General features: G+C 47.9%; 1 protein-coding gene across 2 annotated transcripts in view; it reads right to left on the bottom strand.

Annotated features, from left to right (window-relative positions):
• Positions 1-817: 817 nt before the first annotated feature.
• The window catches only part of MTMR4 (myotubularin related protein 4), a 47,393-nt gene continuing 36,203 nt past the window's right edge, over positions 818-12,007 (bottom strand). For both annotated transcript variants that reach the window (XM_053366255.1, XM_053366254.1), the window contains 8 exons: positions 11,770-11,965; positions 10,432-10,617; positions 8,758-8,928; positions 8,517-8,671; positions 6,444-7,695; positions 5,669-5,779; positions 4,909-4,997; positions 818-3,013 (listed from right to left, as the gene is read on the bottom strand). In XM_053366255.1, the coding sequence (XP_053222230.1) occupies positions 2,836-3,013; positions 4,909-4,997; positions 5,669-5,779; positions 6,444-7,695; positions 8,517-8,671; positions 8,758-8,928; positions 10,432-10,617; positions 11,770-11,965 (2,338 nt within the window). In that variant the 3' untranslated portion in view covers positions 818-2,835. The remainder of the gene's footprint in view (positions 3,014-4,908; positions 4,998-5,668; positions 5,780-6,443; positions 7,696-8,516; positions 8,672-8,757; positions 8,929-10,431; positions 10,618-11,769; positions 11,966-12,007) is intronic.

Genomic DNA, 12,007 nt, shown 5'->3' with positions numbered 1-12,007 from the left:
ACAGGGCCCCGCAGGTGGCCTTACAATCAGCAGGGTTCCTAAGTAGGTCTGAGCCCCCACACTTTAAAAAGGGGGGATATTTTAAGATGGCTTTTCCAAAATATGCTTTAGTCATTTGTCAACTCTGGCTTGGTGGCATGGGTTAGGAAACCTCTCCTGTAAAAATGCTGCTGCAGCAATGGCCTTCCAGTGCTTTTGCATGTCTGGAATACGCCCTTGAACTGTGACTGCTTCTTTGCTTGCTGGGGTGGAAGCATGTGTCTGTGTGGAAATTCTGACTTTTACATGGCTTCCCTTCTGTCCAAAGGGAAGAGTCACACCTGTTCCTCCAGCCACTTTTGCCTGTGGCCCTGCCCAACACTGGCATACATACAGCCCCTGGAAAGTTGCCCTGTGAGGGAATGCAGACCTTGGCCCAGCTGGCTGGGGCTGATGGGAACAATTATCCAAAACATCTGAAGGGCACCAGGTTGCCAAAGGCTGTTTGAATGATTTTATCTAAATGGCTTTGTTTTGCCTGAAAAGCCATATGAAAACATTGTCTGCCATGTGTTGAATATTCAGCTGGAAATTTCTCAAGCCAGGGTCCTGTGATGATTATTTTTCTGCAAAGTGCTGTGGAGTCCATAATGCCACTGCCCCCAGCCTGCTCTTGACACAGATAAATTAAGGGCCCTCTCCAAGCTGTTAACCACCAACCTTTTCTTTTGAAAAGCCATTTTTTCACCTAGGAGAAACAGAGCAGCCCTGGTTATATCCTCCTCAAGGAAGCTCATTCATTCACTCATGATTAAATAAAACGGTCCAACAAAGCAGCACTAATATAGAGATTTTATTCAACTGTATTGAATTTCTTACAGCACATTGCCTGTCACAAAGCTATTGATCTGATTTTGGAGTTGTTTTTTGCCTGAAGACAGTGACACAAATTCATGAGAGCTGAAAGCAGTTTTGATTAACCATGACTTGGGAGGGTCTTATTCTACTTTTGTTTTCGGATTTTTGTTCAACATCTGTGCAAATGAGTTGGAACCAAACCTGAACTCTTCCTCCTACTTCCATCACTTCACATGGACAAAGCTCAGAATATGGCAAAATCGGAGATCCCACCTTTTAGCAATATGAGGTGTGTGGTGTGGTTTTTTTGCTCCTTGAAAGAGGCCACAGGGCAACTCAAGGAGATCCAGTGTCAGAGGATGTTGCTGGCTTTTAGGCTTATGACCAAAAGCAAGCTGAAATGTGGAAGAAAGAATAAGGTAGACAGAACCACTAACTTCACTGAAAGTTTTTTTATATATAAAAAAAACCAGCCAGGAATAGACTGCTGGCAAGAATGCAATCTGAGTGTGGAGAGGGCAGTATTTTCGCATTCTTGAGACAAGATGTCTTGGCCCAGCCTATTTGTGGAGCATCTGAGAGCTCTTGGACCAACTGGAAGAAACCCTCCCAATCCTGTTCACGCTACAAACCCCCCTGCAGATGTACTACCCTTCAGGATAAAGTGATCATGAACACTGCGCTCATGAAAAGCTGTGGAAATGTTGGCCGCATCTCACTCCCCTTTTGTAAAGCATGTAAGTGCTCGTTTGGATGGAAGAGAAAGTATTAGGGAAAAGTAATTGATACAGTCACTGAAGTGAAGCATCTATAAATCAAGAGAGACATTTCCAACAAGGGGGTTTATTGATGTCAGAATGAGCTGGAGAGCAGTTTTGTGAAGGTGGTGATGATGATGATGGCCTTTTATATTACCCCTTGCAGCTTCTTGAGTGACAGGAACAAGAAGTCCCTGTCTGCAAGTGTTTGCCGCCTCCCATTTGCGAAATTGGCATTCTTCCCTCCCTCCCTCCCACCCCCACCCCCCACTTTTGTTCTCCAGACTACAGTTTTTAAGTGCAGAGAGAAATAACATTAGCAGCATTTTGGACTGAAACCCTCAAGCACACTATAAACAGCACATTCCAGGAGGTAAAGAAAACCTACACAGACTGCCCCCTCCAGGCACCAGGTTTTCAGGATAAAAGAGCAACCAGAAATAGACACAAGTGCAGCAATAAGGAGTGGAGGAGAATGACACACTGTGGTGTAGATCGAGGGAGGCTCAAGGTGTCTCCTGCGAAGACGCCAGGCGGGAACTGGCTGCCCAAAACCCACAGAGGGCAGGAAGTGTATAGCAAGCCAAACTTAACTGCTTTCCACAAGCAACAGCTCAGCTGCCGGGGCAAAGAGTCTTACTCCCTTAAGGGACAGGGAAGGGGCAGAGAGAGATGCTCTGCTTAGTATGGAAGTCCCCGCCCCAGCTCCTGCTTTTTGTACTAGTGCTGGCCTTGAGCCACTCAGGGAAGTGGTTGGCAAGCCGAACACAACTGAGACGTGACAGACACAGCCAGAGTGAGCTCCTGCAGATGTACAACTCTGAGGCTGCAGTCTTCTTCCTTGCACAAGTCAACCTGCCTGCCTTTGTGAGGTGGGGGAGAAGAGGGTCTGGTTCTGATCATACCTTCCTATTGCTTTTGGGAACAAGGCAGTTGTAATCTGCACCACATCCCTCGCCAGCCCTCTGAAGTAAAGACACCGCGGTCTCCGATTTAGCCTCAGGTCTTCAGACCACAAACAGTACCATGAGGTGGGCCATATCACACTCTTTAATCCAATTTCCTCATCTCCAATACACGGGGCACCAAGTGGGGAAAATCGCCAACAGTGCATACAAGGCTTGGTGATCAAGTGCTGCGCTACCGACCTCCTCAGCTGCAGCAGAGGCAGCCCCTCCCCTTTCCTTCCAGTCTGCAAGTTGAAAAGGCCAGGCCTTGACAAGTTTTCCTCTGCTGGCGTTCAGCTAGAAGCGGTGGCAATGGGCTTCTTCAGATGCTGGCTCATAAGTTCCCTGGCACGGGATACCTGGATGTGATCGTAACAGGTGTTGCAGACGAGGACCGGATCATAGAGCTGCTGATCAGGAATGGGCAGCTTCAGGTGGCAGCAGCTGGCACAGAACACGTTCCCACAATTCCTGGGCAAGAAGTAAAAGAACACAAGGACAGCTGTGACCCTGGAGCCAAAGTGGTCTGGTGTGGGGAGGCTCTTGTCTAAAGAGAAGGGACTTCTGTTATCTTGTTTGGCACAGTAATGGATCAGACAATGTCATCCAAGCAACCCCAGGTATTCTGCTGCACTGTGGTTCTTCAGTAGCCCCTGTGGCCTAAGGAACAGACTCTCCTGTGGGGGCACTGGGAATATAGCATGAATTAACCAGAGCTTCTTACATCTGCTATGCACTACTTTTTGGCTTATAAGTGGGAATGGAAGAGCAGCTGCTTGCAGGGAGTGCCCATAGCTCAGCGGCAGAGGACATATTTGAATGCAGGAAGTGCCAGATTCAGTCCTTGGCATCTCAGTGGGGCTGGGAAAGACCTTCAGCTTTATATGTTCACATAAAGCTGGGCTAAAGCACTGACAGCTGATTTAGCCCACAACTCCTGCTCAGAAACCTTTCATCCCCACTCCCATTTTGTTCTCCAAGCTTTCCATTTCAGCTCTGCTTACAGTACTTCACTATCTCCTCACAGAATTCCATCTTTGCCTTTTCCATCTTTTTCCCCTTTCTGTAAGGCCTCTCACTTCCTCATGTATGCTGACGTACCTGTACTTTCTATACATTGGGCCAAAAAAATTCCTAACTACACATGGCAGGGGGTTGCACCATATGATCCTTTGGTCCCTTCCAACCCTACAATACTATGATTCTATATACACTGATGGGGTCTGAGCAAGTGGTGACTGACCAGGAAAAGGATCTTGGTGTTGTAGTAGATAGCTCAATGAAAACGTTGACCTAGTGTGTGGCAGCTGTGAAAAAGGTGAACGCCATGTTAGGGGTCATTAGGAAAGGGACTGAAAATAAAACTGCCAATATTGTAATGCTTTATGGAATTCTACAGTGCAGCCATACTTGGAACACTTGTGCACAATTCTGTTCGCCACGCCTAGGAAGGATATTTAAGGGCTGGAAAAGGTTCAGAAAAGGGAAACCAAATTGATCAAGCGGATGGAGCAACTCCACTTTGAAAAGAGGCTGCAACATTTGGTGCTAGGGGCTCAGCCACACAGCCGTGTGCCCCACCACTTTCCCCCAGGGAAACTTGTGGTTTATCGCTGAATCGGAACAAACATTTGTTCTGACTTAACACTAAAGGAGTGGGTTTTCCAGGGGGAAGCCGTGAGGCAAAGGCAAAACCACTTGGACCCATGTCTAGAAAGCAGCAGACAAAACTGCTTGGAAAGAAGGACAAAATGGTCTTATTAATGCACACATGAAAAACAGACACAGACATCCTTCCACCCCTAGGGCTGAACCAGCAGGCCTCTCTTCTTATATACCTATGATTTTATCTTGGTTATTAATACTACAGTCTTGTTAAGGCACTGATTTAGTACTTTCAGGAAAATGCTGTCATCAGCAAAAAACAGGACTTAGTGGATTGTAATCCCACAGAGTTTTAAAAATGGCTTTTCTAGGAATATTCATTATCCAATTTTTCATCCTCAGAATCCTAAATTTTCCTTGTAAAAGCATAACATCAGGCAAACTGTTTATACGATTTTTAAGTATGAAGGATGTAATCTAAAAATACTGGTGTAGTGAAAATCTTTGTTAATTTCCTGAGAGCAGAACACCCTACACTCTTCCAAGCATTTAAGCAAATGGTTGGCAATTACACTGGCCGACCGTCCCATCCTTGCCAGGAAAGAAACCATTCCTCCTGCTCTCCAGTGGGGAATCTGCTGCCCAATCCTTCTCAAAATTCCATTCACCACAAACATTTGAGATGTAGTTACTGAACTGAGGAGAAGAAAAATAAAACAGACAACTGACAAGGAAAAGTCATAGCAGTTGCTAAGCGTTACCTGCAGTGGTGCCTGCGTTTGGCTAACCAGAACTCACAGTCACAGTTAAAGCAGTGTGAGGCCATGTGGTCTGGAACCCAGCGAGTGACCTACAGAGAAATCACAGTGTGTATCTGTTAGTTAGAAGGATATTCGTATACAGAGTCAGGGAGCAGCATTTATTGGCACATTTGAAAGCTTTGCTTGGAGTTCTGTGTTTCCAGCACTTCCAGTTTCAGAAAAGTGTTTGACACATAGGAAACAATTCAGAAAGGGGCCACACTGACAGTTTAAGATGGAAAAAAGGAAACAATAAAATGAAAGTTTTCTCTAGAAATAGGAAGAATGCTGAGTTTTCAAGCATCAGAAAGGATGTCAGAGAATAACTGCTCCTTGGAGTAGACTGGCATTCCCCAACCTGGTGCCCTCCACAAGTTTTGGACTAGCACTCCCATCAGCCCCAGTAAACACAGCCATTGGTCAAAGATAATAGGAGTTGCAGTCCAAAACATAGGAAGGACATCCAGTTAGGAAGTCCAGAGTAGACAATAAGGGGTACTTCTAGACATACAGTTCATTAAACCCTTAATACATCCAGATATAGTGAAATGCAAGAGTTTGTAACACCAGATCTAGGATGGGGCAATAGCAGACACACACACACATACACACACAAATAATAATAATAATGGGAATACTGAGCTTCCCATGTCATGCTACCCATGTCAGCCATGCAGCTGCTTCCCATGTCATGCTAGCCAACTAAGGAGATGCAACAAACCTCAGTTTCCCTTTTATCGACAGGCTCCCAGCTTGCTTCAGATAGACAGTCTTCACTGTGATCAGAGTAGAAGTCCTCATTTTCACTGCCGTCCGATTCCTTGAGGCAGGTCTGCAAGGAAGGCCACAACAGCCATTAGCTAATCTGTTACATACCACACACATTTCCACCTCCCCCTGAAACATCAGTATCCCCTAATAGTGAGTTGGGAATAATTACTCTCACAGGGGCATCAGAAGCTGCCTTGTATCAGGTCAAGCCAACTGTCCCATCTACCCAGTATCTACTGTAACCAGTAGCACTTCTCCAGAGTCTTAAGCAGAGGGTCCTTCCCACAACAGCTGCCTGATCTTTTTATAACTGGAGTTGCCAGAAATGGAACTTAGGACGGGACTTCCACACGCAAACCATGGGCTCCCCCACTGAGCTACAGACCCTCTTCAACCAACAGAACAGTGGAGTTGGAGACTGGGGAATTCTGGAATGCCTCTGTTGGAAAACAGGAAGAGAGGGGGAGACAAGAGGAGATGCAAGCAAGGAACAAATGATTCTCAGAACTATGTGAATGGAATCTGGCAGCATGTACGCCTTATCTGCTCCACCAGAACCTCACAGCATTGTAGCTATGTTCTGCTTGGAACGCACTAGGAGACAGAGATGCCTCTGAGGCAGGTGTGTTGTTGATGGCCTTTCAACTCCTCCCATCTACAATTAAATGATTGTGTGCCTTCCCCAGGGGCTGCTGGAGAAACCACACCCGCAAGCCATCACTTACGAAGTCGTCTTCGTAGTCCATTTGCGGTTCAGCTGGAGGCGGGTAGCAATGGCGAATGTCCAGCCTGAGCTGCAGCTCCCGCACTTGCCTGCGTAGTTGCTCAACCTCCTGCTTGTAGGTGGCCTCGATCTGCCGCAGCCTGTGCTGGATCACGTCTGTGGGGAAGGGGAGGCCGTCGTCGTCTAGGTAGAGTGGAGGCACTGGGGAGGGGCTGCTCGGTGGTGCGTGCTTGGAGCCGAGGGCCTGCTTCAGATGGCAAGGGAGCCTCACCTTGCTGGACTTCCCAGCATAGCCTGCGCAGTGGGTGCCGGAGTGGCTGGAGCAGCCAGGGGGCTTGGCACTCTCTTTCAAAGGCCACTGACCACTGAGGCACAGTCCAGAGGCCCAGAAGTGCCTGCTGCTCAGCCTCTTGTTGCAGCAGCCATAAGAGAGGAGCCGCCGGGGACCCACGTCACCTCCGGGAAGCGACGTCCCCATTCCCTGAAAGCTGTCCCAGCTGGCTCCCAGGAAAGAAAATTCGCTCGTCTGGCTCTGAGAGATCCCTTTCCGCCACAACTCCGGCTGAGCCTTCCCTGTCTGGCTGCCCTCTTCCCCATGCCTGACGCGGCCACTCTTGCCGTCCTCCTCCTCGTTCCGGCATCCAGGAGCATCCTGCCTTGGAACACTCGGAGCTGGTGGAATCCAATGGGGGCCACCCACTGAAGGCTGGAGGGAGGTGTCAGGGCAGCAGGGCTCTGCAAGGTCCAAGGGGCTGTTAGATTCCAGGCCAACATCTTTTGCATGGTTGCAGAGGAACTTTCCAAGCTGCTCATCCGTTCCAGTCACTTCCCCCAAAGGCTTTGTCAACTGAGAAGCATTTTGAGTGGGGCAGGGACCTTCCACTGCTTCTGGACTTGCTCTGCTTACAGTTTCTACCTTGGGAGATACACCATTTAATTGCTGAGACCCTCTATGGTCTTGTGATGTCTGTGGCTGTTCAGTTCTGTTGTTTTCAGAGTTCCCGTCGCTGGCAACAGGCAAGGGGTGCACTTCTTCTTTTTCTTCCTGCTGCTGTGGAGGCACCTGGGGAGGTTCCTCTCCCACACTCTCTTTGCCAGCTGCCGTCTCCTCAGCACCAGGATGCCTGGGCTCCAGGCTGACCCTGACATCCTGACAGTGGTTGTTCAGGTTCGGATCACTTGATGTGCGGGTCAGCAAGCTGCTGGGATCGCAGGCAGAAAGAAGATCGTCCATAGATCTGGTCTTTGGTAATCTGGAACCACAAAAGGAAACCTTAGGCACTGGAGAGAATGATCTCTCTCTGCCCGTGGAGGCCCTTGCAGGGCCTGAAACAGGATATGGGTTCACCATGGACGCAAGCAGCCAAGTGGCCAGAGCCTGTCCTCACTACCTGAAAGTCTGCCAACTAGTCTCTGGCCCCACGTCAAGTGTTTATGGCCAATGGAGAAAAACCTAGATATTTTCCGAAGGGCTTCAGAGGCCTCACTGTTTCTAATGGTCTCTTTCTTTGATGTTAATGCTCAGTACACAGCAATTACGACTGTGTATCTCAGGATGAACAGGTTGAGGGGACCCTCAGCAACCATTTGGATAAGAGGCATTCAATCCTTACAATGCACCTTGGCATTTCAAAATGTATCTTATATGGTCCTTTCTCCAAAGCTTTGAAAAAAACAGTAAAGAAATCACCACATACGTAGAGGCATCCTTTCTTGGTGTGTTAGATTTAAATGTCAGGTTCTTGATAAGCACTGACATTAACAACTCTTCCAAGATTTTTTAGAGCAGTGGGGAATGTCAGAATATACAAGTGGATAATGTGATGGAATACAAAGTAGGTTGAAAGCACCAGAACCTTCCCTTGGACAAGACCCACTGTATATAGTGGAAATGGAAAATATATGGCAAAATTTGAGCTATGCTCTAGACCTAGAATCATAGAATTGTAGTGTTTGAAGGGACCCAAAGGGTCATCTGGTCCCACCCTTTACAATGCAGAAACCACAGCTAATGCAAGCAGGCATCCTTAGAAACCCTGGTGCAACTCACAAGACGAGGGTCACTTTATCTTACCTGTCAAGAGACCTGCTGCTAAACTCCTGGCTTTGGGATCCAGAAGGCAGGTAGAGGTCCATGCCCTCTTCTCCAAGGGGGCATGGGGAGGATGCCGGGAGATACACAGCCGTCCAGAGGTGCAGTGCTCGCACATGGCATACGGGGTGCAGCACCTGCCATGGAAGGTGGAGAAAAGCAAGCTCAGTCAGGGCAGGACACCTCCCCCTCCTCCAGCACCAGGGGTGGGAATCCCACTCACCTGTTCGCTACCAGGCATGTAGAGCAGGTTGTGGAAGTTCTTGTTGCCGGCTCTCAAGAGGGACCAGACCGAGCAGGTGCGCTTGGCGATGTTGTGGATCTCGCGCTCACAGGGACTGTTCCCCAGGAAGGTCCCATAAAGGCAGGAGTAGGTGTGCTGCACCAATTTCACCTGGAGGAGATGACAGGAAGGGCTTTGGGTTAAAGCTTGCATGAGCCCATCTCCGGAAGAACGCTTTTCATGCTTCTGTGTTATTAAAAAAAAATTATACACTGCAAGGTGTCTCAGGACACGGTCGATAGAAATAAATATATGAGAAATAAATGTTTATAGACTTATATTTGGAAACTACCTGGAGTATTCTTGGCCCTGTGCGCTCACACTTCAGATGCTCATGATTAAAGTATAACTGAAACTAATGACTGAACCAGCCTACCTGCTGTCAAGGGCAGGAGAAAGTGTGTTGCATGAAGAAAGGGAAAACTGTGATGTACTATTTTACGCAATTTGAACTCTTCATTCTCAAATTATTTCTTATTATTAATAGCTGATATTCTTTGATTATTATTATTTATCCTGTCTTTTCCCCGGATAGGGTTTCAAGGCAGCTTACACAAATGAAAAGAACACAGATAAAATACAAGCAACTAAAAACATATAAAAATTATAGTTAAAAGGTAATTAAACTCTAATAGAATTAAAATAATATAAACATTTAATCTCTTAAAATACAGGTAGTCAAAGAGCACACCACTGTTGAAGGTCCTTTCCTGAAAAACCAGTCAGTTCCCAAAGGACTGTTGGAATGGAACTGTCTTCAGCTGCTGGTGGAAGGACAATGACAGAGTCATTCTGGCTTCTCTAGGAAGGGAGTTCCAAAGCCTGGGAATTGCCACTGAGAAAGTTCCCTCCCACCAAGCATGCCTGCAAGGGTGGTGGGACTTAGAGAAGGGCCTTCTGGAAACTCTGTAAGCTAAGTGTCTGATTTATTCTAGCCTAAGTATTCTCATGGGACGCGGGTGGCGCTGTGGGTAAAAGCCTCAACGCCTAGGGCTTGCCGATCGAAAGGTCGGTGGTTCGAATCCCCGCGGCGGGGTGCGCTCCCGTTGCTCGGTCCCAGCGCCTGCCAACCTAGCAGTTCAAAAGCACCCCCGGGTGCAAGTAGATAAATAGGGACCGCTTACTAGCGGGAAGGTAAACGGCGTTTCCGTGTGCGGCTCTGGCTCGCCAGAGCAGCGATGTCACGCTGGCCACGTGACCCGGAAGTGTCCTCGGACAGCGCTGGCCCCCGGCCTCTTGAGTGAGATGGGCGCACAACCCTAGAGTCTGTCAAGACTGGCCCGTACGGGCAGGGGTACCTTTACCTTACCTTTAAGTATTCTCATGGGGATTGTTTATTTAAAGGTGGATAAGGGCACCAAGTTTCAACGTCCTTGGAGCAATCACCATTGTGCTAACTCTGCTATGAAAGAGTAAGAATCTCTCTTCCAAACTTCTCTCTCCAACAAAAGCAGGATGCTGTACAAATAAAATGATGAATGAATGCATGATTTATTCTTCAAACTAAGCTCTTGTGAGCCATCTCGACTCTCCCATTAGAAAGATCAGCCTGTGATAAAATGATGGGTCTACTGTGATTTGCCCCTCCCTAGGCTGTTGCAGGCTCTCTCTTACCAAGAAAGCTTCATTGAACTCAAAAAGGCAGGGGAACTGCTTGAGCAACTGGTGGACAGAATCCAGCCACTGCAGGAAAACGGGGCACTGCTCGTTCTGATCCTCCGCCTTCTCCTGGTGTCCACAGCGATCCCCAAACTTGTGGCCATAATCCAGCCAGTCTGATTCAACCAGCACCTGGAAACCCTGCCAAGAGGAAGGAGAGAAATGTCACCGCCGTAGACCCACTGGGCAGCCCACAATGAAGGGGCAGGAAGCTTCTAGGGCTGCCAAAGTCATTCCTCAGATTGTAACATTCCTCCTCATATCCCCTCACTGGTGTTTCCAGCACAACCCCTTGCCTTAGCTCAGCGGCTATAGTTCAGCAGTAGAGCACTCACAGTAAGTCCCAGGTTCAATCCCCAGGTAGGACTGGATGAGACTCCCTGTTTGAAACTCTGGAGAGCCACCACTGCCAATAGACAATACTGAGGAAGACAGACTAGTGCCCTGACTTAGTATAAGGCAGCTTCCAACCTTGAAAATTCTCCACAGCCTTGCCCTACCCCATTCTTCTGCTCTCCTTTCCATTAGATCGCTTCCTGTGATCTTTAGTCCCAGCTTGGCCACCAGAAAAATCCCTTGATTCCAAATACAACAATGTCCATTCTTCCTTGCTGCTTTGTATGCTTGGAACACTTTTCCTAGGCAAATTGTGCAGTGCCTTCTCTCACTCGTCAGATCCCAACTCAAAACTCACCTATTCCTTGAACTGTAGAGTTGGGAACGACACCAAGGGCCATCTGGTCCAACCCCCTGAAATGTAGGAAGTCTAACTCCATGTTACTGTATTTGCCCACTTTCTTCCCTTGCTGTCCCCATCTACCCTTCCCCCACCAGCTTCCTTTTATCTTCCACGTTGTTTGTTTTAGATTGTAAGCTCCTTGAGGGCAGGGTCCTGACTATTCTCATCCTGTAAGGTGCTGTGTGCCTATCTAAAAATAATATGAAGAACCATTTATCCGACCAACTTTATATGGCCGATGATGTCCTACTTTCTTGATTGGGTAACACTCCAAAATAAAAAAAGTAAACTCTTTTTAAATTCACAGAAAGGCACAAGCTTGTTCCAGAAGAGATAACAAGGTGAAAGCACATTGCCTCCTGTGAGAGATTGCCCTATCAGTTGGAAAAAAGAGACATAGAGGACTTGGGAGAAGCATGAGAATAGGTTGTGCTTTGTCCACTTTGGACTATTATATAAAGAGGCCAAAGAAAGAGAATGCCCCACCCACCCAGGTCAGCTTCTCCTGAAACTGCCCTTTCATCTTATGTTAACAGGCAAAAGAGACATGATACCTCCATTGTCCGGTAGTAAGGGTCCAGAAGGATCTTTGCCAGGGTGACAATCTGTGGGGTCCTGTCCCAGCCGTCTGAGCAGTGAACCAGCACAGGGCGCCCCTCTCGGTCGACAGCATTGGAGACCAACACAGCTGCCTTCAGCATGACAGAAAGGTGCTGCAGCCACTTGGTGCTCTCCAGAGCCGACAGCCAGCTGGAAAGGGACACAGGAATGGGAGAACATTATGCTTCTGAC

Source organism: Podarcis raffonei, chromosome 15 (assembly GCF_027172205.1).
Source record: "Podarcis raffonei isolate rPodRaf1 chromosome 15, rPodRaf1.pri, whole genome shotgun sequence".
Lineage (NCBI taxonomy): Eukaryota > Metazoa > Chordata > Lepidosauria > Squamata > Lacertidae > Podarcis > Podarcis raffonei.
This window is presented reverse-complemented; position numbering and strand designations above follow the sequence as displayed.